Genomic DNA, 27,255 nt, shown 5'->3' with positions numbered 1-27,255 from the left:
GAAAAGCCCAGAACTGGATGGTTTCACTAGAGAATTCTACCAAATATTTAAAAAATTAATACCAGTCCTTCTCAAACTCTTTCAAGAAATTGAAGAGGAGGGAACACTTCAAAACTCATTTTATGAGGCCAGCATTACCCTGATACCAAAATCAGATAAATACACTACAAGAAAAAAAAAAAACTGCAGCAATATTCATGATGAATATTCATGTGTAAAAATCCTCAGCAATATACAAGTCAACCAAAGTCAGCAATTAAAAAGATTCTGCATCATGGTCAAGTGGGATTTATTCCTAGCATGCAAAGTTGGTTCAACATTCAAAAACCAATTGGTGTAATACACCATATTAACAGAATGATGGACAAAACCAGATGATAATTTCAATTAAAGCAGAAAAAACTATTTGATAAAATTCAACATCCTTTGATGATAAGAACATTCAGTAGAGTAGGAATACAGGGAACATACTTCGACAAAATAAAGACAATGTGTGAAAAGCCCACAGCTAACATCACACTTCATGGTGAAAGACTGAAATTTATTCCTTCTAAAATCATGAACAAAGCAAGGATACCCTCTCTCACCACTTCTTTTTAACACAGTACTAGAAGCACTGGAGCCATTAGGCAAGACAAAGAAACAAAAGGCAACCAAATTTTAAAGGACCGCTTATTCTGCTTATACATGACATGATGTTATATGCAGAAGACCCTAAAGATTCCACAGAAAAACTATTAAAACTAGTAAATTAACTCAGTAAAGTTACAGGATACAAAATAAATACTCAAATATCAATTGTGTTTTATACACAAGCAGTGAGCAGTTTTACAAAGAGATTTTTTTTATATAAAAAACCCATTTACAGTAGCATCAAAAAGAATAAAATGTTGAGGAATAAACTTAAGGAAATGAAAGACTTATATACCGGAAGCTACAAAATGTTGCTGAAAGAAATTAAACATGACACAAATACATAAGAGGCATTCCGTGTTGAGGGACTGGAAGACTTAATATTGTTAAAATGTCCATACTACCCCAAGCTGCCCATAGATACAATGCAGTCCTATTAAAATCCAAATGGCATTTTTCTTTTGCAGAAATAGATTTTTAAAAAAGTCCTAAAATTCATATAGAATCTCAGAAGACCCCAAATAGTCAACAACCTTGAAAAGAGAAACAAAACTAGAGGCCTTCCTGATTTCAAAACATATTACAAAGCTAGTCATTAAGCCACTTTGGTACTTGTATAAAGCCAGACACAAAGACCCACAGAACAGAATAGCAAGGAAGTGGCAAAAAGATACCTGTAATGTCATCATTACATAAAGTTTTAAAACACTCAAAACAATACACACATATAAAGTAAAAGTGTTAAAACTAGACAGAAAGAGGGCGCCTGGGTGGCTAAGTCTGTTGAGTGACTCTTTTTTTTTTTAAATTTTTTTTTTCAACGTTTATTTATTTTTGGGACAGAGAGAGACAGAGCATGAACGGGGGAGGGGCAGAGAGAGAGGGAGACACAGAATCGGAAACAGGCTCCAGGCTCTGAGCCATCAGCCCAGAGCCTGACGCGGGGCTCGAACTCACGGACCGCGAGATCGTGACCTGGCTGAAGTCGGACGCTTAACCGACTGCGCCACCCAGGCGCCCCTGTTGAGTGACTCTTGATTTAAGCTCAGGTCATGATCTCATAGTTCCTGAGATCAAGCTCCACATCACACTCTGAACTGACAGCTCAGAACCTGCTGGAGATTCATTCTCATTCTCTCTCTCTCTCTCTCTCTCTCAAAAATAAATAAACATTAAAAAAAAAAAAAACTAGACAGAGAGGACTCCCATCGTTAGGGGAGTGCTAACTCCTGGGAAGGGGAAGAGAAAATGAGACAGGAGAGGGTGTTTCAACTGTAACTGAAACATTTTTATTTCTTTAAAACGTCAACTAGAAATATCACTAAAATGTTAGCATTGTGAAATCATGGCAGTGAGTGCACAGTTGATGTTATAGTAATTCCCTATGTTCTTCTATACATCATAATTTCATAATTAGACTTTTTAAAAATGAAAATACAGTGCTAGCTGGCAAAATACCAAAAATTAAAAGATAACATTCATAATAAAGGAATAATTTCCTGCCACAGGGTCTTATTTCCAAAATGGCAGTTGTAGTTCATGAAAAAAAAATCATTTTTAATCAGCCTTAGATTGCTTAATATTGATTCCTCTCTGCACTCTGCAGTATTTTTTCTCCTTTACAGTGTCTTTCTGCACTGTACCCATTATTTGACTATACTGGTCTTTCAGATTCTTTCTTCAGAATGTGTACTTTTCATTTTCTCACCCTCAGGACAGAAGAGGACAGCAGTTCAGAAAGGCATCTAAACTCCATTGACCACAATTAGGAAAGCCTGCTGGAAACTATTAGCTAATATACTCTTTACATCTGAGAAATTTCCATTTGTGCCAGATTGGGTCATTTTGTGGGGCAGGTTAATTCCCGAGTTTATGATTGCTTCTTCAGTAAGGATGTATGTTTTTAAAAAAAAATAATATGCACATTCCCTGGCACAGAGCAGTTTTCTGAAGGATGCCCATGCTGGCACCCCAGCTGGCAGTAGCATCAAGGATAACATGGTGATTAATTTGGTAATAGTTTAAAAACGTTTTTAGTCAAAGCAAATCATTGATGTAATTAGTAGAACTCTTAACTAATTTACCAAGAATATGAGATGCATATGCTAGTAGAATGTCCTTTGGACACTGATACATCTGATGCATTCCTAATTTGCTCTTTTGAATGGTGTTTACTATGGAGTCTTAATTTTTAGAATTCAACAAGAAATTTTTACAGGTATTTTTTTGAATGTGTTGAATTTTTAGAGAAATTCAATTAAGTTCATTTATAATTATCAGAAGATTGAATTTAAAAAAGCAATTTGATGCTCAGCATTCTTTTTGAGTCTCTTTATGAGCGTTTAAAGTTCTACTTTTAAGACCTCAAGCCAGGAAGTTCTGTTCTCCATCCATAAAAGAACCTGGATCCCTTAAAGCTTATGTGAGACTCAGAACTCCACATCTACAGCTCTCCAGTGAATTATAAATCCAACCAAGCATGTTCTCTTGTCTCAGTTAGAAACTGGTTTCATGAAATCAGGTAGTGAAATGCCATCATGATAACATTTGAAAGAGCTGCCAAACATGCTGGAGCCATTATATTTGTTGCTGTCATAAGTTATAATAATAACTAAAATATGCATCATAACAATATAAATTTGCTATATATATATGAAGTTATCTGTGCATTTCTAAGATTTAAAAATCAAAAAAGTTGAATAAGAATATAGCATAGTGGGAAAACTACTTTCCAGTACACTTGAATGCAGATATTCCCATTATTTATGAAACTTGAATTTTATCATTACTTACCTTCTGCTTGGAAGACTTGAAATGTTCAAGTCGCCAAGGGCCTCTCAAACTTAAACACCATACAAACAATGCTATTCTGTTTTTCTCTGTTGTTTTTTTTTTTTTAAAAAGAGGGCATCTGTACATTTTTTTCACTTTTTGCTACTTGAATGTTTCAAGTTCATTTCAAAAGACTCAAAAGTCTCTTAGAAAATATAAAAGTTAATCTCATAACTTTGATGCATAAAATGTCAGGGGAACAAAAAAAATAGGAAAATCTGTTTGGTTTCCTTTTGCATTCTTTTTAGACGCCTGATAAATGGCCTTGTCATAGCATTTTAAATAGAATTTCACTTGCCACCAACTAAAATCAACAATTCAATGACAGAATGTTTAAATTCTCTCCTGTTCTTTGCTATAAACCATCTAGAAGGAATGACATTCTGGACTTTCTGAGCATCATCAGTTTATCTTGTAGTTAGTTCTGTGGTTTGCTGCAGATGGTTTGGAAACTTCAACATAGCCACATGAGAATGATGTTTCTAGCAGTATATGGTTACTGTTGAACCTTCTGCAGTTGAATTCTTGTGCAAAAATCATTTGGAAGTGTTGCTCTGGCAATTAATCAAGACATAATGCTTAGTGTACTCCAGTCTGGAAAGTGTTGCCTAACTCTAGTTGAAGTTGGATCTCCACACTCTGGCAAGCTCAAGACCAAAAGAGGGAGCCATGAAGGCTGTGAGCACCTTGAAGCCCTTCAGAACATTATCAGTTGACCTGCATTTAGGTAGGTCAACTGAAAAGCTACTGAAATTTATATGAAACTTTAGGGTTTTTTTTAAAGTAGGCTCATGCCCAGCATGGAGCCTAATGCAGGGCTTGAACTCACGACCCTGAGATCAAAACCTGAGTGAGATCAAGAGTCAGATGCTTAACCAACTAAGCCACCGAAGCACCCCAAAAGACTTTAGAAATTTTCACAAAATTCTCTTGGACCTTTTCAGCCTGATTGGGAGATACAGTCTGCATCCCATAAATTTCAGTGCTTGATAAATGCCCTTGTTGCCAGGATTGTCTTTTCCATACACCTAGTAGCCAGTGATAGTCTCTGAGCCCTCTCTTCTAAGGTAATGAGAGAATGGTAAAAATTTTAAGATAATGAGGGAAAAGTTGGACTTAACAGGTTCTTCCAGAGAGGATTGCTGAAGGGCAAGATCACCACCTCCCTGCTTCATTCAGAGTTCTAGATTTATTGAGTACATGTAACTATTTTTCCATTTCTCAGATACACATCAGGCCCTTAATACTCTATGCAAAATATTTTGCTAGATTCTGTGCAAAATATACATGAAAAACGTCCACATTACAGACATACACACAACAACTCTTCCCTTCTCCAATCCCACCCAGTAAGTTCATAAATTCCAAAACTTTATGGTATTTACAACTCAAGCTAAATATGTCTTTTCATTAAACTTAGATAATGAACTCAAAAACACAATTATTTTTAAATCTAAAACCACCTTGGTGGTTAGAGAAAGACAGTAAAGCATAGTGGAAGATACCTGTGGTTGAAGAGACCTCAGTCATTTAGGAAAGTGGTAAAGAACAAGAAGTGGATTTTGCAAAAGGTAATTATTTGAGGAGAAAAGACAAACTGTTTGCACATAAGAAATCATTAGTGTAGTTTGACAAAAAATTTATCTCTGAGAATTTTATTGTTGATTATCAAGAAAATATAGCTAAACTAAAACAAAAAAGACAAAACAAAAAATCTTAAACATAGTTCTATCATGTCTATTAAAGTATTCAGATTGTTACTAGAGATTGATAATCATCTAGTTCTCGGGACTGCTACTGAAGAAGTAGTGTGGAGCAATGTTTCTCAAATTACAGTAGGCATAAGAATCACCTGATGTTAAGATGTTAAGGAACAGATTTCTTGGCCCCATTCATAGGGGTGCTGTTGCTGGTGATTCTGAGGACCATATTTTGAGTAGCTCTAATGTAGAGAACTTGGCCAGATCCTAAAGATTAAAGTGCAAGAGAGTAAGATGAAAATGTAATATAAGAGACAAAATCAAGTGGTGAACTAAACTCATGCATGACCTAGCATTCACTTTATCCTCCCAACTCTTAGCATTGATGGAGAAATTTTAACAAATATATAATACTAATAAATAAGGGAGCATTTGATGACCCACAAGTTATAAGAAAGACTTCAAGTGGCAGGTTATGGGATATTTTTGAAGGAAAATATCACAGCCCAAAAAGCTTGCAAGAGAAAACTACTGCAAAAGGTAAAAGTAACATTGGAGTGGATTCATGGAGCAGGAGGTACCTGGCAGCCAACAAGACAGCCTGTTGCACTGCCTCAATTTACAGAAGCCAGCTAAGGGCTAGACCCTCATGCAGTCCTTATCTGCTGCCTTCAAACAAGAGACAACAGAAGTGTCCTGTTTCCAGCAGGAAGGAGGGAGAAGATTTGGAGGAGGAATGAGCATCAAATGGCTATTAATTCCCAGCCATTCTGGGGGTGCTCCAATGCCCAGAGTGCAATTTATTGGCAACCCCAACCAGGAATACATCCTGACCCTCTCCACAAGTACCAGAGGAGGCTGTGGTAAAAAGCAGTCATGGAGAGGCTAGTGGGAAATCCCAAATTCCAGAGAGGGGAAACAAAAATCCTTAGATGTTCATGGAAAACCAACACCATAAGGAAAGATGAACTAAATGCCACAAAACAGAAGATACATTACCTAAGACAAGCAAGTGGTTTAAAAAAAAGGGGGGGATGATAATTAATGTCTTAAAAATAATAAGAGAAACTATCAAATCCTTGAAATAGAAATAAATTGGTTATGTTTTTAAAAGAGGGGACTCATAGACGAAAAAAAAAAAGTAAAAGACTGAATAGGGGGGTGCCTGGGTGGCTCAGTCGGTTAAGTGTCCGACTTCAACTCACATCACGATCTCGCGGTCCGTGAGTTCGAGCCCCGCGTCGGGCTCTGGGCTGATGGCTCAGAGCCTGGAGCCTGCTTCCGATTCTGTGTCTCCCTCTCTCTCTGCCCCTCCCCTGTTCATGCTCTGTCTCTGTCTCAAAAATAAATAAACGTTAAAAAAAAAAAAAAAGACTGAATAGGAAATACAGCTGAATAGTAAGTAATGACTTCAAAGATTGAGCCAAATAGTTCTCCTAGGATAAAGTACAAAAGGGCAGAGTAGTAAAAAGTAAGAAGGTGAGGGGTTGTTTTTGTTTTTCTTTTTCTTAATACAAGAGATCAGAAGGGGATGTCAGGGAAGATGATGGAGGAGGAAGTACCAGGAATCCATCCTTTACTTAGACAAAAATTTTACTGACAGACTGTGTCTGATGTAACTGTTCTGGAACTCTGAAGTCTGTTTGAAGGCTTACAGCTTTTGGGGGAAGGCTTGGCCAGTAAATTGTTCATTTCAGCTATTACCATGGTAGAGACTACCCATAACCAATCCCCTAGACCCGTGGTGGACAGTTGTACCTGCATTTCTAGACAGGCTTGCAGTAGCCAGGGTGGACAGTGCTTGAGTTTTGATCTCGTATCAAAAGATAATACACACATATGAAACAGCCATTATAATACTCCTGCCTTGTGGGGCAACTGTGTGGTTCAGTCAGTTAAGTGTCTGATTCTTGATTTCATCTCAGGTCATGATCTCATGGTTTGTGAGTTTGAGCCATGTTGGGCTCCATGTTGACAGTGTGGAGACTGCTTGGGATTCTCTGTCTCTTCCTCTCTCCCTGCCCCTTCTGAACTCACTATTGCATGCTCTCACTCAAAAAAAATAAACTTAAAAAAATTTTTTTTAATGTTCTTGTAAATTAATCATGAGAGATTGGTCATGAAAAACTTAATAAAAGGATTGGAAGATAAATTTGAAAAGTTCTTTTAAATCTAGAGTAAAAAGACCAAGAGATGAAAAATAAGAAAGAAAAGACAGCAAAGTGTCCAGGAAATTCAATATCCAGAATCATTGGAGTTCTCATAGAAAACAGATTGAAAAATGGATAGGAAATTGTCAAAGAAACAATCTAATAGAACTTTCCTTATTTAAGATCCACTGAGTGCTGACCACAATGAATAAAAATAAATCCATACCAAAACATATCAGTGTAAAATTTCAAAGAGGATTTCCAAAAGCCTCCAGGGAGTGAAAACAGGACTTATATAAAGGATGAAAATTCATAATAGCATGGAGCTTCTCAGAAACAACACTGGAGGAAGCTAGAAGGCATTAGAACCACACCCTCACAATTTTGTTGGAAAATTACAAGATTTCTATACTCAGCCAAAGTGTTAATCAAGTGTGAGAGTAAAATAAAGATATTTCCAGACATGCAAGGTCTCAAGTACTTTATCACTCATGTACCTTTTTCCACATAAGAAGAATGAACCAAGAAAGAAAAAGATACGGGGTTCAGGAGAGAAGTGAAGGAAATTCCCATGACAGAGACCAAGATGTTAACTGTACAGAGGGAATAAAAAGCAATCTGCCTGGATTGGAACAGGTCAGAGGGTTCTAGGAAAAATTTCTTTAATATGATGAAAATGGTAGTATGTCAGATGTATTTGAATGTATTGCAAGGAGATTATGCACTTGGGTTGGAGTTTGGGGAAAAGTAAACTGGTAGTCTCTTGGAATGCAGTTAATATGCAAATACTCACACAGGGTCACTGATAGACATATGCATAGATACCACTGCAGCAGTGTTTTTAGTAATAAACTATAGCAGTAATAGTAACAGTAATTCTCAGCAGTAATATTGAAAAATTAGAAATAACCTAAATGCCTATAGAGGCTTTGTTAAATTATAGAACACACATTTAAAAAAATTTTTTTTTAATTTTTTTTAACGTTTATTTATTTGTGAGACAGAGAGAGACAGAGCATGAATGGGGGAGGGGCAGAGAGAGAGGGAGGCACAGAATTCGAACAAGGCAGCCTCTAGACTCTAAGCTGTCAGCACAGAGCCTGATGCGGGCTCGAACTCAGGAATCATGAGATCATGACCTGAGCTAAGTTGGACATTTAACCTGAGCCATCCAGGTGCCCCTACAACATACATTTTTTAATATGAGGCAGCAAGTAAAAAAAAAAAAAGTGAGGAACAGCTTTATGTTCTCTGCTGTGGTTCCATTTGTGTTTCAAAAAGCACATGCTAAATTTCTAGATTTATATATGAATATAGCTAGGAAAAGCTCTAATAGTGTACATCTCAAACTTTCATTTTATTGATCTCTAGTTGATTTATTCATGTAACATCTATTTCTTGAGCATATATGTGTATGTGTAAGGAATCATTTCCTGTATGCTAGAAACAGAGCAGAGATCAAAATAGAAAACGTATCTGTCCTTATAAAGCTGATATCCTAACAGGAAGAAACAGATGATGAACAATAAATAAATAAATACATTATAGGTAAGGTGATGAAAAGTACTCTGAAGAAAAGTAAAACAGGGTAAGTGAGACCAGAGATACACAGTGGGGTGAGATGGCATTTTCTCTATTAAGCTCTGCTGTCCACTGGGGCTTCCTGGAGTTATGGACAAGTTCTGGAAATTTGCAGTGTTCAGTACTGTAAGCCACTAGCCTCATGTACCCGTTGAACATTTGTTATGTGGCTGGTGCAACTGAGAACAGGAATTTTGAATTTTCTTTCATTTAAATTAAATTGCCACATGTAGCTGATTGCTACCATATTGGTAAGTACATTTAAATGGGATGGTCAGGGATGCCATCACATAAAGCAGCATTTGAGCTGAGATTGATATGGAATGAAGGAGCTAGCTAGCCGTGAGTTCTGGGCAGAATGAACAACAGGACCCACCTGGAGTAGTTAGAGGCCTAGAGGACTGGAGTAGGATGAGCAAGGGAAAACGTGGAAGGAGATGAAGCCAGAGAAACAGAAGGGGCCCTGTCATGAAAGGCCTCAGCGGCCAGTATAAGACTTTGCTAGTTCTCTGAGGTGGGAAGCCATTGCAAAGTTTTGAGCAGACAAGTGAAGTGATCTGAATTTTTAAAGAGTTGCTGGAATTGTTTTAATGATAAACAGTGGGAGTGAAGACAGAAGCAGGGAGAACTTAGAAGGCTCCTACGGTAACCTAGGCTGGAGGTGATGGTGAATTAGGGGGTAGTGAAGCGCATGTAGGGAAGTTGTCAGATAAATTGATGGTATTTACTGTTGGATTAGGTAAGGGGCATGAGAAAGCGGGGAATCAAGGATGGCCTTCAAAGCCTGAGGAAATGAGATTGTCAGGACTGGGGAAAGAATGTTTGGGGAAGGAATTCAAGAGTTCTGTTTTGGGCATGGTAAATTGGAGGTACCTCTAGATAGTTATGCCAAAGTCTTGAGAATAAGTGGTGTTAAAATGGGACTAAAGGATTTCTTCTAGAGAATGGAGTAAGAGAAGAATTCATAGATGGTGTTAGGGTAGCCCCCTTTATGTGAGGGACAAAGCAAGTAACTTGTCAATCTTAGCATGACGATTTTCTAAGATTTGGATAATTATTTGTTATTCATTCCATAGAATGGCTCCTGAAAAGATAAGGTTCCTGTCGCGAGTTTGTGTACCACTTGTAACTCTGCCAGATATCCAACCACTGGTGGAGGCTCTGCTCACCTACCATGGACATGAACCTCAGGAAGTGCTCTGGCCTGAATTCTTTGATGCTGTGAATGAGGCCTTCTTGCTGTAAGTGATACCATTTACTCTCTAATCCAGCATTGTTTTTCCTTTTCTTAGAATACTTCAGCATATTGGAAATGCGGTTTTCAAACTTTGGTTCCAGTACCACTCTATGATCGTAGAGATTATTGAGGATCCCAGTGAGTTCTTTTTTTAAAAAATGTGCATTGTATTTATCAATATTTTATCATATTTGAAAATAAAACGATATTCTAAAAGTATTCATTTTCAAATAATAAATTGATTACATGTTCACATAGCTTATTTTTATTAAAAAGTGATCTTTTCCAAGAAAATATGTATACCAGAAGCAGCATTATTTTACATTTTTGCAAATCTCTTTATTGTCTGATGGAAGACAGCTGGGCTCTCATACATGTTTCTGTGTGCAGCCTGGTACAGCCTGGTATGTTGTTTCCATTGAAGTGTAGAAAATTCAGCCTCATAGAGATATATTGGAACAGACAAGAATACTGCAGTAGCCATCTCAGATAATTGTGGATTTTCAAAATGTTTTGAAAATGGTAGTGTTGTAAGGTTAGTTGCTATGCTGAATCTGAAATTATAACAATGAGCTTTTCATACTGTTACATTGAAACCCATTGGATGTCTGTGGTATACTTTTAAAAGCTCTTTTGCCCAAGCAGGATCTTGTAGCCTTATGCATGGTTCATTTGGAAAATACTGGTTTATTAAGTTATGTAGACCTTTTCAACCTTGACATATTTCATTTTATAGTATCAAAACTTACATTCATTCTTGTCAGCACCAAGCCCATCAGAAATGTCTTCAGGTGTTGGGGAGCTGTCAAGCTCCCACTGACAGGAGTGAATTTTCCAGGATTCAAAGTCTGCTTAAACACTCACATTTATCATTGGCTACAAAATACTGTCATTTGTTTTCCTTGAAGTACAAGGGTCATTTCACTAATTTTTGAGAAAATGTGTGCCAAATACTCAACTCTGAGCAGCCACTGTTTGCCATTCTTCCATGTAAATTTCCATGACAAAAAGGTGGCCAGTTGATCTTGCAGCTCTTACACTTGCAAGTGCTTTTCCTCGGGACAACCACCCAGATTTGTCATGCAGCAGAAGGGCATTATGCATGCTTTCCTTTTCACCACACACAATGTTTTTTTTAATCAAAAGTATTCGCCAGTGTAAAATTCAGTAAGATTAATATTTTACGCTGCTTCATCAAACACATTTTTGTGTGAAACCGGCAGTGTTACTACTGTACACAGAGTGAAGGACACGGTGACCGTTTCCCTGCTTGACTCGTGCTGGGCACAGTGGTTTTGCTCACTAGTGCTGCTGCACTTCAAGTGCAAATGTCAGCACAGCTGTCCCAGGAAAAAACATGAGCTTCGGAATAGTTATTCAACACGTTGATATTTCTCTACGACATGTGCGTACTGCCCAGTTCTCTTAACAGAACTCCTGTTGACACCTGTTGTTGTTGATACCAGATGAATACGAGCAACACAGCAAGTTCATCCACCTCTAGAGATTCAGTTTTAAGGCAGCAGTGTAATCCTCTTGATGAAATATTAATGTATTACATCTATGTTTGAATTATTTAATTCCTTTTTGTTTAGACTCTGAATGATTGGTCTCAAATTGGTGCCACAGTTAACTAGTACTACAACAGTAATTTGGAAACATTCTATTGCATATGGCACAATGAGGTAAATTATTAACATCTCTGAAGCCAGGGGAAAAATCGCTTTCTTCATATTTGCTTTCATTTATAGTTTAGTCCAGTTCCTTTGGAGTAGTTGTCTCCCTGTCATGAGTCAAAAGAAATACCTGATGTATTGGTTTCATCTTTTCACAAACAGCTGGAGATGAGAAAGCAAACATTTTAATTCTCCTTCATAAAGTCAATGATCCATTCTTAAGTGTAAGAAAATATATTATAGGGGTGCCTGGATGGCTCAGTCGGTTAAGCATCCGACTTCAACTCAGGTCATGATCTCACAGTTTTCTGAGTTCGAGCCCCTCATCGGTTTCTGTGCTGACAGGTTAGACCTGGGGCCTGCCTCAGATTCTGTGTCTCCCTCTCCCCCACTCATGCTCTGTCTCTCTCTCTCTCTGTCTCTCTCTCAAGAATAAATAAATGTTTAAAAATAAAAAGAAAATATATTATAAATGAATTTTATTTTTGAATAACAAATTATGAGAAAATCTAAAAATGTCATATTTATATATTTCTGAAGAATATCTAAGTATATGTACACCTAAAATAATTTAGATAAAATTTAGAAGAGTTTTCCAAAAATGTTTAAGTATTATTGCAAAACTAGACAATAAAGTGTACTTGCTTCCTGTTATGTTTCCATGTAGGTACAAGAGGAAATATCAGTTTGTTTAGTTATTTATCTACTTAATTATTTACTTACTTACATCCCCTCCACCCCCCCCCGCTTTATTGAAATATAATTGACATATAACATTGTGTAAACTTAAGATGTACAAGTTAATTTGATACACTTTTTATGTTATAAAATCATTACCACCATAGCTGAGCTAACAAGTTCATCATGTCACATAATCACCATTTCTTTTTGGTGGCAAGAACATTTAAGATCTTCTCTCTTAGCAACTTTAAATATTGTTTCAACTAAAATTATATCAACTATAATCACTATAATGTACATTAGATCCCAGAATTTATTCATCTTCTAACTGGAAGTTTATACTCTTTGACCAACATGTCCCCATTTCACCACACCCTAGTTCCTGGTAACCATCTTTCTAGTCTCTGTTTCTGTGAGTTCAGCTCTTTTAGATTCTGCATAAAGTGATATCATACAGTATTTGTGTTTCTCTGTCTTATTTCACTTTACTTAATGCCTTCAGGTCCATCCGTGTCACAAATTGCAGGATTTCTGTCTTTCTCATGGCCGAATAATATTCCACTACATAAATATACCACATCTTCTTTATTAATTCATCTACTGATAGACACTTAGGTTGTTTCCATATCTTGACTAATGTGAATGCTGCAGTACACATGGGAGTACAGATATCTTTTTGAGATACATTTTCATTTCCTTTAGATATATTCCCACTAATGGGATTGCTGGATCATAGAGTCATTTTAATTTTAATTTTTTGAGGTATATCTGTTCTGTTTTCCATAGTAGCTGCACCAATATACATTCCCACCAATTGTGCACAAGGGCTCCCTTTTCTTCACATTCTAACCAACACATTGTTATTTGTTGTCTTTCTGATTCTAGCCGTTTGGACAGGTGTGATGTGATGTTTCGTTGTGGTTTGATTTGTATTTCCCTGATGATTAGTGATGTTGAGCATCTTTTCATGTGCCTGTTGGCCATCTATATGTCTTTTTTGGAAAAATGTTTATTCAGGTCATCTGCCTATTTTTTAATCAGATCATTTGTGGGTTGTTGTTTTTTTATGATGAGTTGTAGAAATTCTTTATATATTTTGAATATTAGCCCCTTCTCAGATATATCATTTGCAAGTATCTTCTATTCAGCAGGTTGTGTTTTCATTTTGCTGTGCAAAAGCTTTTTATTTTGGTATAGTCTCAATAGCTTATTTTTGCTTTTGTTTCCCTTGCCCAATGGAACATACCCATAAAAATGTGCCTAAGGCTAATGTCCAAGAGATGACTGCCTATGTTTTCTTTTAGGAGTTTTGTGGTTTTTGGTCTCACAGTTAGATCTTTAATTCATTTTGAGTTTATTTTTGTGTATGGTATAAGAAAGTGATCCAGTTTCATTCTTTTGCATGCAGCTGTTCAGTTTTCCCAGCACCATTTATTGAAGGGACTGTCTTTTCTTATCGTATATTCTTGTCTCCTTTGTCAGATTAAAGGACCATATAAGCATAGGTTTATTTCTGGTCTCTCTATTCTATTCCATTGATCTATGTCTCTGTTTATGTGCCAGTACCGTAGTGTTTTGATTACTACAGCTTTATAGTATATCTTGAAATCTGGGATTGTGATACCTCTAGCTTTGGTGTTCTTTCTCATGATTGCTTTGGCTGTTCAGGTTCTTTTGTGGTTCCATACAAATTTTAGTATTATTTTTCGTGTTCTTTCCCAGCTTCATTTATTGATGAGACTGTCCTTTCTCCATTTTATATTTTTGGCTCTTTTGTCATAAAATGCATATATGCATAGACTTATTTTTTAGTTCTCTGTTCTATCACATTAATCTGTATGCCTGTTTTTATGCTAATACCATACTGTTTTAATCACTATAGCTTTGTAAAATAGTTTGAAATCAGGGAGCATGATGTCTCCAGCTTTGCTCTTTCTCGAGATTGCTATGGCTATTTGGGGACTTTCAGAGATACATATAAATTTTAGGATTGTTTGTTCTGTTTCTATAAACTACCATTGGAATTTTGATAGTTGATGCAATGAATTTGTAGATTGCTTTGGGTATATGGACATTTTAACAGTATTAATTCTTGTTAGGTTTTTATAGATATTCTTTATCAGTTTGTGAAAATTGTCCTCTGTTCCTAGTTTACTGAGTGTTTGTACTGAATGGGTTTGGATTTTAGCAAATACTTTTTCTGCATCTATTGATATGATCACATGATTTGTCTTTTTTAGCCTGTTGATGTGATTGATTACATTAATTCATTCTCAAAAGTTAAAACAGCCATGCATACCTGTGACAAATTCCACTTGGTTGTGATACAGAATTCTTTTTGCACTGTTAGATTAAGTTTGCTAATATTTAGTTGAGGATTTTTGTTTCTATGTTAAGGAGAGATATTGGTCTCTAAGTTTATCAAATTTATCCCCATAGAGTTGCTCATAGAGTTCCTTTATTATTCTCTTAATGCCCATAGTGATGTAGTGATGTCTTCTCTTTCATGTCTGACATTAGCAATTTATGTTCTCTTTTTCTTTTTCTTTTTTTTTTCAGCTTAGCCTGGAGGGAGACTTAAATTGATTGTATTGATCTATTCCAAAAACCAAGAAAATCATTGATTTTCTCTATTGATTTCCTGTTTTCCGTGTTGTTATTATTTCTTCTGTTTACTTTGCTCTTCTTTATCTTAATTAAGAGCTTAATTTGCTCTTCTTTATCTATATAGCTCCCTGAGGTAGAAACTTAGGTTGTTGATCTTAGATATTGCTTATTTTCTGAATATGCATTTAGTGCTATAAATTTTCCTCTAACCACTACTTTTGTTGCATACCACAAATTTTGATGAATTGTGTTTTCATTTTCACTTAGTTCAAGATAATTTTAAATTTCTCTTGAGGTTTCTTACTTGAGCCATGGGTTACTTAGAAGTGTGTTGTTGAATCTCTACATAATTTGGGATTTTCAAGTTATGTTTCTATTACTGATTTCTGGTTTATAATTCCTTTTTGGTCTTAGAGCAGATACTGTATGATTTCTATTAATTTAAATTTGGAAAGGGGTGTTTTATAGCTAGAATGTGGTGTATCTTGGTGAACGTTCCTTGTGAACTTAAGAAGGATGTGTGTTCTGCTCTGGTTGGATGAAGTAGACTACAAATGGCAATATATATAGTTGATTGATGGTTTTTTGAGTTCAACTATGTCCTTACAGATTTTGTCAACTGGATCAGTCCATTTCTGATAGAGTGATGTTGACATATCTTCAGCTATGATAGTAGATTCATCTCCTTGCAATTCTGTTATTTTTTACTCATATAGTTTTATACTCCATTATTAGGCACACACCAGTTAAAGATTGTTATATCTTCTTGAAGAATTTATGCCTTTATCTATATGTAATGAACTTCTATATTCCTGATAACTTTGCTTGCTTTGAAGCCAGCTCTAAAATTAGTATACCTACTCCTGCTTTCTTTTGATTAGTGTTAGTTATATTTTTCTCCATCCATTAGTTTTAATCTGTCTGTTTCTTTATATTTAAAGCTGGTTTCTTGTAGACAAGGTATATATAGTTGAGTCTTGTTTTTTGATCCACTCTGTCAGTCTGTATCTTTAAATTGGTGCAGTTAGACCACTGAGGTTCAACGTGATTATTGACATAGTTGGATTAATATCAATTATATTCCTTACTGCTTTATATTTGTTGCTTTTGTTATTTGTTCCTCTTTTTGTCTTCCACTCTTTTACTGCCTTTTGTGTTTGAAATATACATTTATAGCTAATCTAAATCCACTTTCACATAACACTACACCACTTCACAGATAGTGTGAGTACTATTCAATAATAAAATAATCCTAATTCCCCCTTTTTGTTTCTTGTATCATTATCATACATTTCACTTATACATAGCATACATAAGTGCACACACACACACATAATTGAGTACCTTGTTCCTATTTAATATTATTTGAACAATTTGTTTTCTGTTACATCAGCTAAGAATAGGAAAAATAGGGTTACCCATGTGGCTCAGTTAAGCGTCTGACCCTGGATTGCGGCTCAGGTCATGATCACACGGCTGTGAGATCAAGCCCTGCATCATGCTCTGTGCTGGGTGTGAAGTGTGCTTGGGATTCTCTCTCTCCCTCTTTCTCTGTCCCTACCCTGCTCACGATCCCTCTAACTAGATAGATAGATAGATAGATAAAATAAATTAAATAAATAAATAAATAAATAAAATATTGAAAATAGGAAAATAAGTTTTTATTTTGCCTTCATTATTTTTTCTTTGATGCTCTTTATGTAGATCTGAATATCTGATCTATATTATTTTTCTTCTCTCTTTTTTATGTCTTTATTTAATTAATTATTTTTTTAAAAATTTACATCCAAGTTAGTTAGCATATGGTGCAACAATGATTTCAGGAGTAGATTCCTTAATGCCCCTTACCCATTTAGCCCATCCCCCCTCCCACAACCCCTCCAGTAACCCTCTGTTTGTTCTCCATATTTAAGAGTCTCTTATGTTTTGACCCCCTCCCTGTTTTTATATTATTTTTGCTTCCCTTCCCTATGTTCATCTGTTTTGTATCTTACAAAACATATGTCCTCATATGAGTGAAATCATATGATATTTGTCTTTCTCTGACTAATTTCGCTTAGCATAATACCTTCCAGTTCCATCCACACACTATATACACACCACATCTTCTTTATCCATTCATCCATGGATGGACATTTGGGCTCTTTCCACACTTTGGCTATTGTTGATAGTGCTGCTATAAACATTGGGATGCATGTGTCCCTTCGAAGCAATATACCTGTATCCCTTGGATAAATACTTAGTAGTGCAATTGCTGGGTCTTAGGGTAGTTCTATTTTTAATTTTTTGAGGAACCTCCATAGTGTTTTCCAGAGTGGCTGCACCAGTTTGCATTCCCACCAGCAGTGCAAAAGAGATCCTCTTTCTCCACATCCTCGTCAAGATCTCTTGTTGCCTGAGTTGTTGATGTTAGCCATTCTGACAGGTGTGAGGTGGTATCTCATTGTGGTTTTGATTTGTATTTCCCTGATGATACATAATGTTGAGCATTTTTTCATGTATCTGTTGGCCATCTGGATGTCTTCTTTGGAAAAGAGTCTGTTCATGTCTTTTGCCCATTTCTTCACTGGATTGTTTGTTTCACTGGATTATTATGTGTTGAGTTTGATAAGTCCTTTGTAGATTTTGGATACTGACCCTTTATCTGATACGTCGTTTGCAGATATCTTCTCCCATTCTGTCGGTTGCCTTTTAGTTTTGCTGATTGTTTCCTTCGCTGTGCGAAACTTTTTATTTTGATGAGGTCCCAGTAGTTCATTTTTGCTTTTGGTTCCCTTGCCTCCGGAGATGTGTTGAGTAAGAAGTTGCTGCGGGCAAGATCAAAGAGTTTTTTGCCTGTTTTTTCCTCGAGGATTTTGATGGCTTCCTGTCTTACATTGAGGTCTTTCATCCATTTTGAGTTTATTTTTGTGTATGGTTTAAGAAAGTGGTCCAGGTTCATTCTTCTTCATGTCTCTGTCCAGTTTTCCCAGTACCACTTGCTGAAGAGACTGTCTTTATTCTATTGATAGTCTTTCTGCTTTGTCAAAAATTAGTTGGCCATATGTTTGTGGGTCCATTTCTGGATTTTCTATTCTGTTCCATTGATCTGAGCATCTGTTTTTGTGTCATGTCATTCATTCACTCATTCATTCATTTATTATTTTGAGAGAGACAGAGGGAGAGGGTGGGAGCAGGGGAGGGGCAGAGAGGGAGAGGGAGACAGAGAGAGAGAGAGAATGAATCCCAAGCAGGCTCTACACTATCAGTACAGAGCCTGATGTGAGGTTTGAACTCACAAACCACAAGATCATGACCTGAGCCAAAATCAACAGTTGGTTACTCAACCAACTGAGCCACCCAGGTGCCCCTCTCCTTCACTTTTAAAGAATAATTTCACAGGGTACAGAATTTTAGATTGTGTATTTTTTTTTTTTCTCACAACCCTTTTAATATTTCAGTCTACTCTTCTTGCTTGCATGGTTTCTGAGAAGTTGGATATAATCCTATCTGTTTTCCCTATAGTTAAGATGTATTTTCCCTCTGGCTTCTTTCAGGATGTTTTATCTTTGATTTTTTTTTCTTTTCTTTTTTTTTTTTTTTTTTGTAGTTTCAAAGTGATATGCTTAAGAGCAGTTTTTGGCATTTTTCCCACTTGGTATTCTCTGGGCTTCCTGGAATGGTGATTTGGTATCTGACATTAATTTGGGAAATTTCTCCGTCATTTTTCAAAATTTTTTTGTTTTTCTCTCTCCCTCTTTTCCTTCTAGTACATCAATTACACATATATTTTTTGTTGTTGTCCCACATTCCTTGAATATTCTGTTCTGTTTTTTTCAATCTTTGTTTCTTGTTTTTTCCGGTATTTTTGTTGTTGTTTTTTTGTTTTTTTGGGTTTTTTTGTTTTTAAGGTTCCCATGGATATATCCTCTAGCTCAGACATTTTTTCCTCAGCCAGTCCACTATTTAGCCCACCAAAAGCATTCTTCATCTGTTAGTGTTTTCATTTCTGTTAGTGATCTCTAATACTACTTTTTTTTAAAGATTCCCTTCTCTCTGCTTACATTGCCCATCTGTTCTTACATGCTGTCTATACATTAGTGCTCTTAGCATATTAATCATAGTTACTTTTAATTCCCAGTCTAATAATTCTAACATCTCTGCATGTCTGGTTATAATTATTGCCTTGTCTCTTAAACTGTGTTGTTGTTGTTGTTGTTTTCCTTTTGCTATGCCTTGTAATTGTTTTCTTGATAGCTAGATATGCTGTACTAGGTAACAGCAACTGCTGTGAATAGGCTTTTGTATTTTGGTGGTGAGATATGAGAGGAGGGGAAGTGTTCTATAGTCTTTTAATTAGGTCTCAGTCTTTTAGTGAGCTTATGCCTCTGGACTGTGAACTTCATGAGATTCCTCAGGTTTTTTTCTCCACCTAACTTAGATGTCCAGAGCTGACTGGAATTGGTTATTTGCCTTCCCCTAGGTCTGTTAGGTTCTGATAATACCATATGAGGTTAGGCTCTGATTGACTAGTTTCCCTTGAAGGCAGGCCTTGTTAAGAACGGAGTGCTCTAGGGGTGCCCGGGTTGCTCAGTCAGTTGAGCGTCTGACTTCAGCTCAGGTCATGATCTCACAGTTCGTGGGTTCAAGCCCCACATTGGGCTCTGTGCTAACACTCAGAGCCTGGAACCTGCTTCAGATTATGTGTCTCTCTCTCTCTGCCCCTTCCCCACTCATGCTCTGTCTCTCTCTGTCTCTCAAAAATGAATAAACGTTAAAAGAAAACAATTTAAGAATGGAGTGCTCTATTGTATTCAAAACCTAAAGTAGAAGTGGAATTACTCCCACTGTTTACTCTGAGGACCTGGTTAAGCTCCTAAGTTTCATAATTTTGTGGGACCCTTCCATAACTGGATCCCACTGGAATTTTTAACTCTCAAGAGTTATCCACACTGGGCCTCCAACCACTCACTAATTACAACTCAGGTTTTCCTACCTGGGCACTGGTTCCCATGGCAGTTACCACTTGTGGATCTCTACTCCAGTAAGTCACAATTTCCTGTATTTGCTTGTCTGTCTTTCCAGTCTTGGGGGCCAAGATTTGTCCTGTGTCCTGACCCTCTCTTAAGGATGCAAGAAGAGTTGTTGATTTTTCAGTCTGTTTTGCTTTGTACTTGTTGTTAAGACAGAGCGGTCACTTCCAAGGTCCTTTCATGCACAACAGGAGACTGGAAGTCTCCATATGCCGTATATGAAAATCTATATAACTACAATACCATTATTATATTTAAAAATTGATACTAATTCCATAGCACCATTATGTATTTATTTTAAATTTTTTTTTTAACATTTATTCATTTTTTGAGAGAGGGAGGGAGGGAGACAGAAAGAGAGAGAGAGAGAGAGAGAATGTGAGTGGGGGAGGGACAGAGAGAGAAGGAGACACAGAATCTGAAGCAGGCTCCAGGCTCTGAGCTGTCAGCACAGAGTCCGACTCAGGGCTCCAACTCACAAACCATGAGATCATGACCTGAATTAAGTCGGGTGCTTAACTGGCTGAGCCAACCAGGCGCCCCTAGCACCATCATGTATTTAGTCAGACAGTAAATTCTCTTGATTGTCCCCCATTTTTTTTTTTTACAGTTGATTCTTTTGGAATCAGAGGTCAAAGCTGAATTTGGCTGATAGGGTCAAAAATCTCTTTCAATCTGTAGGTTCCCAATTTCTCTTTGTTTTTGTTTTGTAAAGTATTTGTTGAAATAATATGGTTACTTTTCCCCACCGTCAGATTATAGAGCATTCTGCCATCTCCAGTGTAATAAAAGATGCAAACTCCTCTCTCCCTTAATCATACATTCAATTTCTGTGTGCATTTGGGCCTATTTTGTTATTTTCTATTCTCTCCCTCTTTTTTTTTTTTTTTGACCTGTTGTATATTCACACACCAGTACCACTTTGTTTTAATGGTGGAGCCTTTCTAATATACCTAATATAAAATAGGGCTAGTTCTCCATTTCTCTTACTTTTCAGGATTTTTCTGACAATTCTTGCTTGTTTTATCTTTTAAATAAACTTTGAAACCAGTGTGCCTAGCTTTAGGAAAGATAGCTAATGTTATTTGGGGGAGGCTTATGTTAAATATATAGGTTAACTGAGGGACAGCTGACATCTTTCTGACATTAAGGCTTTCGTCTACCTATCCAAGAACACTTATGTCTTTTGTTTGGTTCAGATTTACTTTTTGATCTTAAAAGAGTGTTTTAAATATTTTCCACATATATAGGTGTTAGGCCTTTTTTACTCCCAAGGTTTTATTGAGTTTTGGGGCTTGGGGGGATTTTTTTGCTCTATATAAGTGTATCTTCTTTCCAACTTTAAATTGATTTTTATTATATCATCGTATTTGGAAAATAACACCTCAAAACCATCATCATTCTTTCAGTTAACCCAAAGGAAGTAGTTACCAGTGGAGTATATGCTGTTTTTCATGTATCACTCTTAAAAATTAATGTAAGAATATAAGTTTTAGGGGCGCCTGGGTGGCGCAGTCGGTTAAGCGTCCGACTTTAGCCAGGTCACGATCTCGCGGTCCGTGAGTTCGAGCCCCGCGTCAGGCTCTGGGCTGATGGCTCGGAGCCTGGAGCCTGTTTCCGATTCTGTGTCTCCCTCTCTCTCTGCCCCTCCCCCGTTCATGCTCTGTCTCTCTCTGTCCCAAAAATAAATAAACGTTGAAAAAAAAATTAAAAAAAAAAAAAAGAATATAAGTTTTAATTTCATTTTACATGAAATGTTATAGTACAGGAATTTGTTAAGGTAATATCTTAGAAAAAGAGATAGAAGGTTAAATTATTTGATGTTGAAAAAGAAGTCAAAACATAATTCTCATGGTTAAAATATGCAGTCTTTTTTTCTATCTACTCTAAACCTCTGTCAAAATGTACCCAAAAAGTGAGTTTCCTTAAGGAGTCTGATCAGTTATCTTTGTTATTTATGTAAAAGACTGAGTAATAATCAGTTTAAAAGCTTGTATAATGTGATAAATGTGCTCCACATGTGTGTGCCCTTCATACCATTTCATACTTCAGTCTCCAATGGCTTACCCCACCAGCTTTCATTTTCCAAAGCAGTTTTTCAAAGTATTTATTTTTAAGTAAAATGCTCTTTGTCTTTCACCATGGCAGCTCTATTTGTGATTTATTTAGTAATACATTTCATCAAATTATAGGGTCTTAGCAACCTATACTTTCAGCCTTTTTCAGCAAGAATTTAATTAAAGGGAAATGGGAGGAGAATGCCCCTAGGTATTCCCTGTGAAATCTCTCAAAGCTGTTTCAGAAATTACTGGTGAGGAAGAGACGTGCTCAGAAAATAGCTACTTTTGCTCCACCCACAGTGCTCAGATGGAAAGCTGAGGGCAGTGGTTAATGAGTGGGCCTGAACTCCTTTGCTGTTTATTTTACTTCTGATAGCATGTTCTCCCTCAGCAACTAATAAAATTTATTTGGTTTGGAAAATTGTGTCTGCTAATCCAAAGGGGACAGACAGTCCAGAAATGCTGGGTGGCCTTCAACTTGTCCAATTCCTATGGCTTCAGCTCAGCAAGTTCCCCAAGCAGTGGCGTAAGGGCTGGAGCCTTTCCATGGACACTTTCCCATGGACTGAGCATCCCAGCCACATGTTGACATGGGGAAGGCTGATTCAATCAGTCAGTGCAGATTACCACCCCCACACCCAACTCTTCTCCGCACCCCGCCCCCCCCGCCCCCCCGCCCCTTGAACAGTTCCCCACATGTGCTGTGTGGTCATTTAGAAACTACATACTTTCTTTGACCAGTGCACCCTGCCCTATGTTTACACTTCCAACTATTTGCCTACCACAGTACACCAGTGGAATTTCATGTTTTACCATTGGCCGGGTGTCTTTGGCCTTGGCTTCCAAATACAGTCATGTATTTTCAGAAATGGGCTGCCTGTGTTCTTTTAAACAGCAGATGGTTGTCCCTCTCTGTGGTTTAGATAACCTAGAAGAAATTTTTTATTCTTGGCCTAAAAATCAAACCTAACTTCTCAAGTCTATCCCTGGTGTTGCTATCACAGCCCCCTGCAGGCTGCAGGTTGCAAAAACCCTTTCTGGGAGAGCTGCTGAAATCCTTCCATAAGTCTGTGGAGTATAAGTAATTCAGCATGACCTGATGTCTCAGGTAAATCTAAATCCATTGCTTCAAAAATATTGAGAAGTTTGATGACTGGATGGAGAGTTTTTTCCTACATACTAGAATGAATGAATCAATTGAACAAATCAAAGGAAGAATGGATGCAGGACTGACGAACCAACTGGCCTCACGGTGCGACTGTGAATGTGCTTTTTTAGCTCAGATAAGAAAACTCAGGCTTTCAGTGTTGTTGAATAATATAGGCGAATGTATATAAATGAAAGGCTAGTGTAATACCATGGACAGAAAGGTAGCAAAGAAGTATAGTAGTAACTAAAACTCCCATTTCTATTTATTTATTTATTGAGACTCCCTGAGAGCCTCTTTTTTTTTTTTACATTAATAGGATAACAAAATTAGTCATTGAAAAAGTTGACTTTTCAAATAAAAACCTGCTGATACTGATTTGTAATAGACATTACAGTGTGTTTGGGTTTGTGTTTGGGTTTGTGTTTGCTTGGTGTTGCTGCTGTTTGCTTTGAAAAGTAATCTCTCTGCACATGTAAGTGGTGATGATGGCACAGTCCTCAAATTTGGCATGCTTCTTAGATCAAGTTTTCATGGAAATACACCTTTAGGAAAGAATACATTCTAGTGCCTTGGAATTAAGTAGTTATCCAGAAAAGCTGACCCCAATTTTTGTGGGCTTCTCTGGCAACCCAAATGGCCCTGATCTCTTTCTGGTTTGGAAAGGTGAATACTGCCTGTGTTTGTCTTGAGTGAAGAAGCTTCTTCCTTCCCTTTGCCTCTCTGGCATTCCCTACCAACAGGCACTGCCCTCATTAGGAACTGTTCTTGCAGAGAATTGAATTCCGCGTTCTATTTTTATTACAGCTATTAAAAAACATTTGGAGCCAAAATTATTTAATAAGCACCTGAACTAATTTCTTTATTATACTGCCTCTTTTTGGAAAAGATGGGGCAAACAACAGTCTCAGTATTTTGGAGAGACAAAGTACAGTTTTCTAAATGCCAAGGAGCCATCTATCTAGAAGACTCTAACAGCAGAAGATGTTGGACACAGCAGAGTGCCCTGTCAGGCTTCCCTGCTTTGTGTCAGAAGTTGTTACTAAGGCTCAGATGTTCTACATGAAAGCACTGACTGGGAGCCTCTTCCTCGTATTTTAAATGAGAAAATTATAATGTACCACACATAAGTCCCAAACACCCAATCTCATTTTCCTAAAACATAGCTATAATGCAGAAAACCTCCCCTGATTAGCTAGAAGTCTGAGAGAGCCAAGTTTTTAGCTTATCATGTTTTTCTTGAATCCATTATTTTGATCAGTATCCAGGCTAGATACTGATAATTGGCTTTTTAAATTTCCATAGAAATGTATATTCATTTTATCTGGTCAGACAATACAGTACAGATGTGTATGCAGAAAACTTTAGTTATCCCCTCATTATCACCCTCTAGTACTTCTGATAACCATACCTTATACTCTTGGAGACGGAGACATAGACATCTGTATAAAACAATTTTTCTCTTTTTTTAAGTAGTTATATAAACAAAAAACAAAAACAGCATCACACCCTACACATGACTCTGAAACCTGTTTTTTAAGCAATATATCTTGGATAACCTTCAAGGGATATAGATCCAGCTCATTTTTATGAAATAGGAACATATTCCCTGATATGAATGGACCTTAATTTATTCAGCTGCTTGTCAATGGATGCATTCAAACTGTTTTTAATTTTGTTTTTATAGTACTGCTGCAGTGAATATCCTCCCAGTGATGCTTTTATTTCTGCCAGGCAGAGTCACAAAAGTATGGTTATGAAGGCCAGGAAGATGTCTGTTTCACAGTTCATTATGTGGTATGACACAACCAAATGAACAAAACCATTCCCTGTCTCACCTCTGAGAACATATGTCCCCTGTACCTACTTCAGCATGGATGTCATTCTTTGAAACTTTACTGATGTGTGAGGATGAAAATGATAGCTATGTTAGTTTACCTTTCTTTACTATTAACAAGGTTGAAATCTCCATATTTTTATTGGCCTTTTGCATTTCTTCTTTGGTAATTTGCCTTTCCCCCCTGGTTTTATTGAGATGTAATTGACATATAATGTAATTTGCCTTTTTTATTTCAAAACCAACCTGGTACACTTTTAGAACATTTTATATAATCTGAATATGTTGGTCCAGTCAAATTCTGTTATGCAAATATATTAAGATCATATTGATTTGGTGATTTCTGCAACCAGTATTGATTATAAAAAGTTATTTTCTGGTGTTTGGGGGGCAAAATAGATTGTTTTCATTCAAATATTAAACATGGGTCCATAAATTTAATAATTCACAGCAAATAATCGAGTGTAGTCTGAATCAGAGGCAATAAAAGATAATTGTTAACATACACATTTTTTAAACTGTGAGAATAGAACAAAAGCATTATGTATTTGCTGACTTGAATGTGTAATTTTGCAGATCTTATATAAATTTTTAAGCAATATCTTTTATTTCAGATATTTAGTGGAACTACCATTTTACCCTAGTTTCCTTGTTACATGTGTTCATGTTTATCTACTGCTCATTCCCAACAGCTCCTACCTTTGTGCTGCCAGGCATCACTCAGCCACTGTGACCTGATGGTAAAAATCACATTTAATGCACACAGCTGCTCTGAGAGCCTAGGAATGGTGCTGCCTGAAAACTGTCACTGAAGTGAGAAACTTCTCTAATGATGTACATAATTATTTCATATGGACCCTGAAAAAAGATAACATGTGGTGAATGCAGGTCAAAAGACATCCCTGCTGTTTGGGAAGGGAGGAGCCACTGAGCAGCCATGTTCCCTCTGCACCTCAGAGTTTCCTGCCTCTTGGGGGCTTCCTGGCTCCATGACAGAGGCTACAGATCCCCTTAGCCCCTGCCCAGTAGTGTTCTACTTTAGAAAGCTGGATGGAAACCGCTCCCAAGGGTCTACTAATGTGACTAAAACTGGCTGACAGCCTAGACTTTGAAAAGACTTCCCTAAATACTGGAGGCAGTGAACACAGGGTCCAGGCATCTGGGCATCTGGCTTACATGGGAAGTCCATCTGCTTGCTCCCCTGGGCCCGGGCCCCTGTTCCAAGCAGCACCTCCACTCTTCAGTCTGCAGAGTGGAGAGGCTCGTGTATAACCTTAGGTAGACAACCAGCTCCAGCATCAGACCTCCTGGGTTCAGATTGTAGCTGTGAGTCCTTGGTCTCTCTCCAACTTCAGTAGCCTTTTCTGTAAAATAAGGATAATAATGGTACCTGTTTTGTAGGATTAAACTACAGTTAACATGCTTAGCATGGTTTCAGGTGAATGCTTAATAAATGGTGGCTACCAGTCTTTAAGCCTCTCCTGTTCCTCTGCATCTGGCTTACCAGTCAGTTCTGCTGTCCTGCACACTATACCTCTGTGCAGCCTCCTGGTGTTGCTTCTGTCACAGCTGTCCCTCTGAAGACCTGTCACCAGTAATGGCTGCACTTCCATCCTCTCTCATTGACTGCTCTTGGCTTCTATCAAAACCATGACCTTGGGGAAGTCAGAGGGGGCCTGTCCAGTGCAATGCATGTGGTTCCCTCCCCTCCCATGTCCTCAGTCTCAGCAGTGCTGATCAGAGCCAGACCTTCCTTCTCTTCCTGGATGACATTATTCTCTGCTTGTGTATGTCCTACCTCCTCCATCTGCAACTCCTCCTTATCTACCTGTTGTCACTGCTCAGGGCACAGACCTGGGCCCTCTTCTTCCCTGATGGAGTTCCCGATGGGCCCTTGGAGTTCTCCACTCTTGTGTCACTCCATGCTGGCTGACGGTTCCTTAATATGTATCTTCAGCCCAGATAGCTCCCCAGAACTTTGAACTTGGATATTCAAGGGCCTACTTTATCCCTCTTTTTTGAGTGCTCCTCAGATATTCTATTAAAAAATAAATTTAAAAAAATGGGGCACCTGGGTGGCTCAGTCAGTTAAGCATCCGACT

The 27,255-nt window shown here is 37.3% G+C and overlaps 1 protein-coding gene across 1 annotated transcript in view; it reads left to right on the top strand.

Annotated features, from left to right (window-relative positions):
- FANCC (FA complementation group C) overlaps window positions 1-27,255 on the top strand; it is a 265,910-nt gene that overhangs the window by 189,248 nt on the left and 49,407 nt on the right. The window contains exon 8 of the mRNA XM_047103066.1: window positions 9,973-10,137. Coding sequence (XP_046959022.1) covers window positions 9,973-10,137 — 165 coding nt within the window. The remainder of the gene's footprint in view (window positions 1-9,972; window positions 10,138-27,255) is intronic.

This window comes from Lynx rufus, unplaced genomic scaffold (genome assembly GCF_022079265.1).
Source record: "Lynx rufus isolate CCGP_SWC_20201006 ecotype Redwood Valley unplaced genomic scaffold, mLynRuf1.p SCAF_10, whole genome shotgun sequence".
NCBI classification, from domain to species: Eukaryota; Metazoa; Chordata; class Mammalia; order Carnivora; family Felidae; genus Lynx; species Lynx rufus.
Note: the sequence above shows the minus strand (reverse complement) of the source record. Positions and strands in the feature narration are given on the sequence as shown.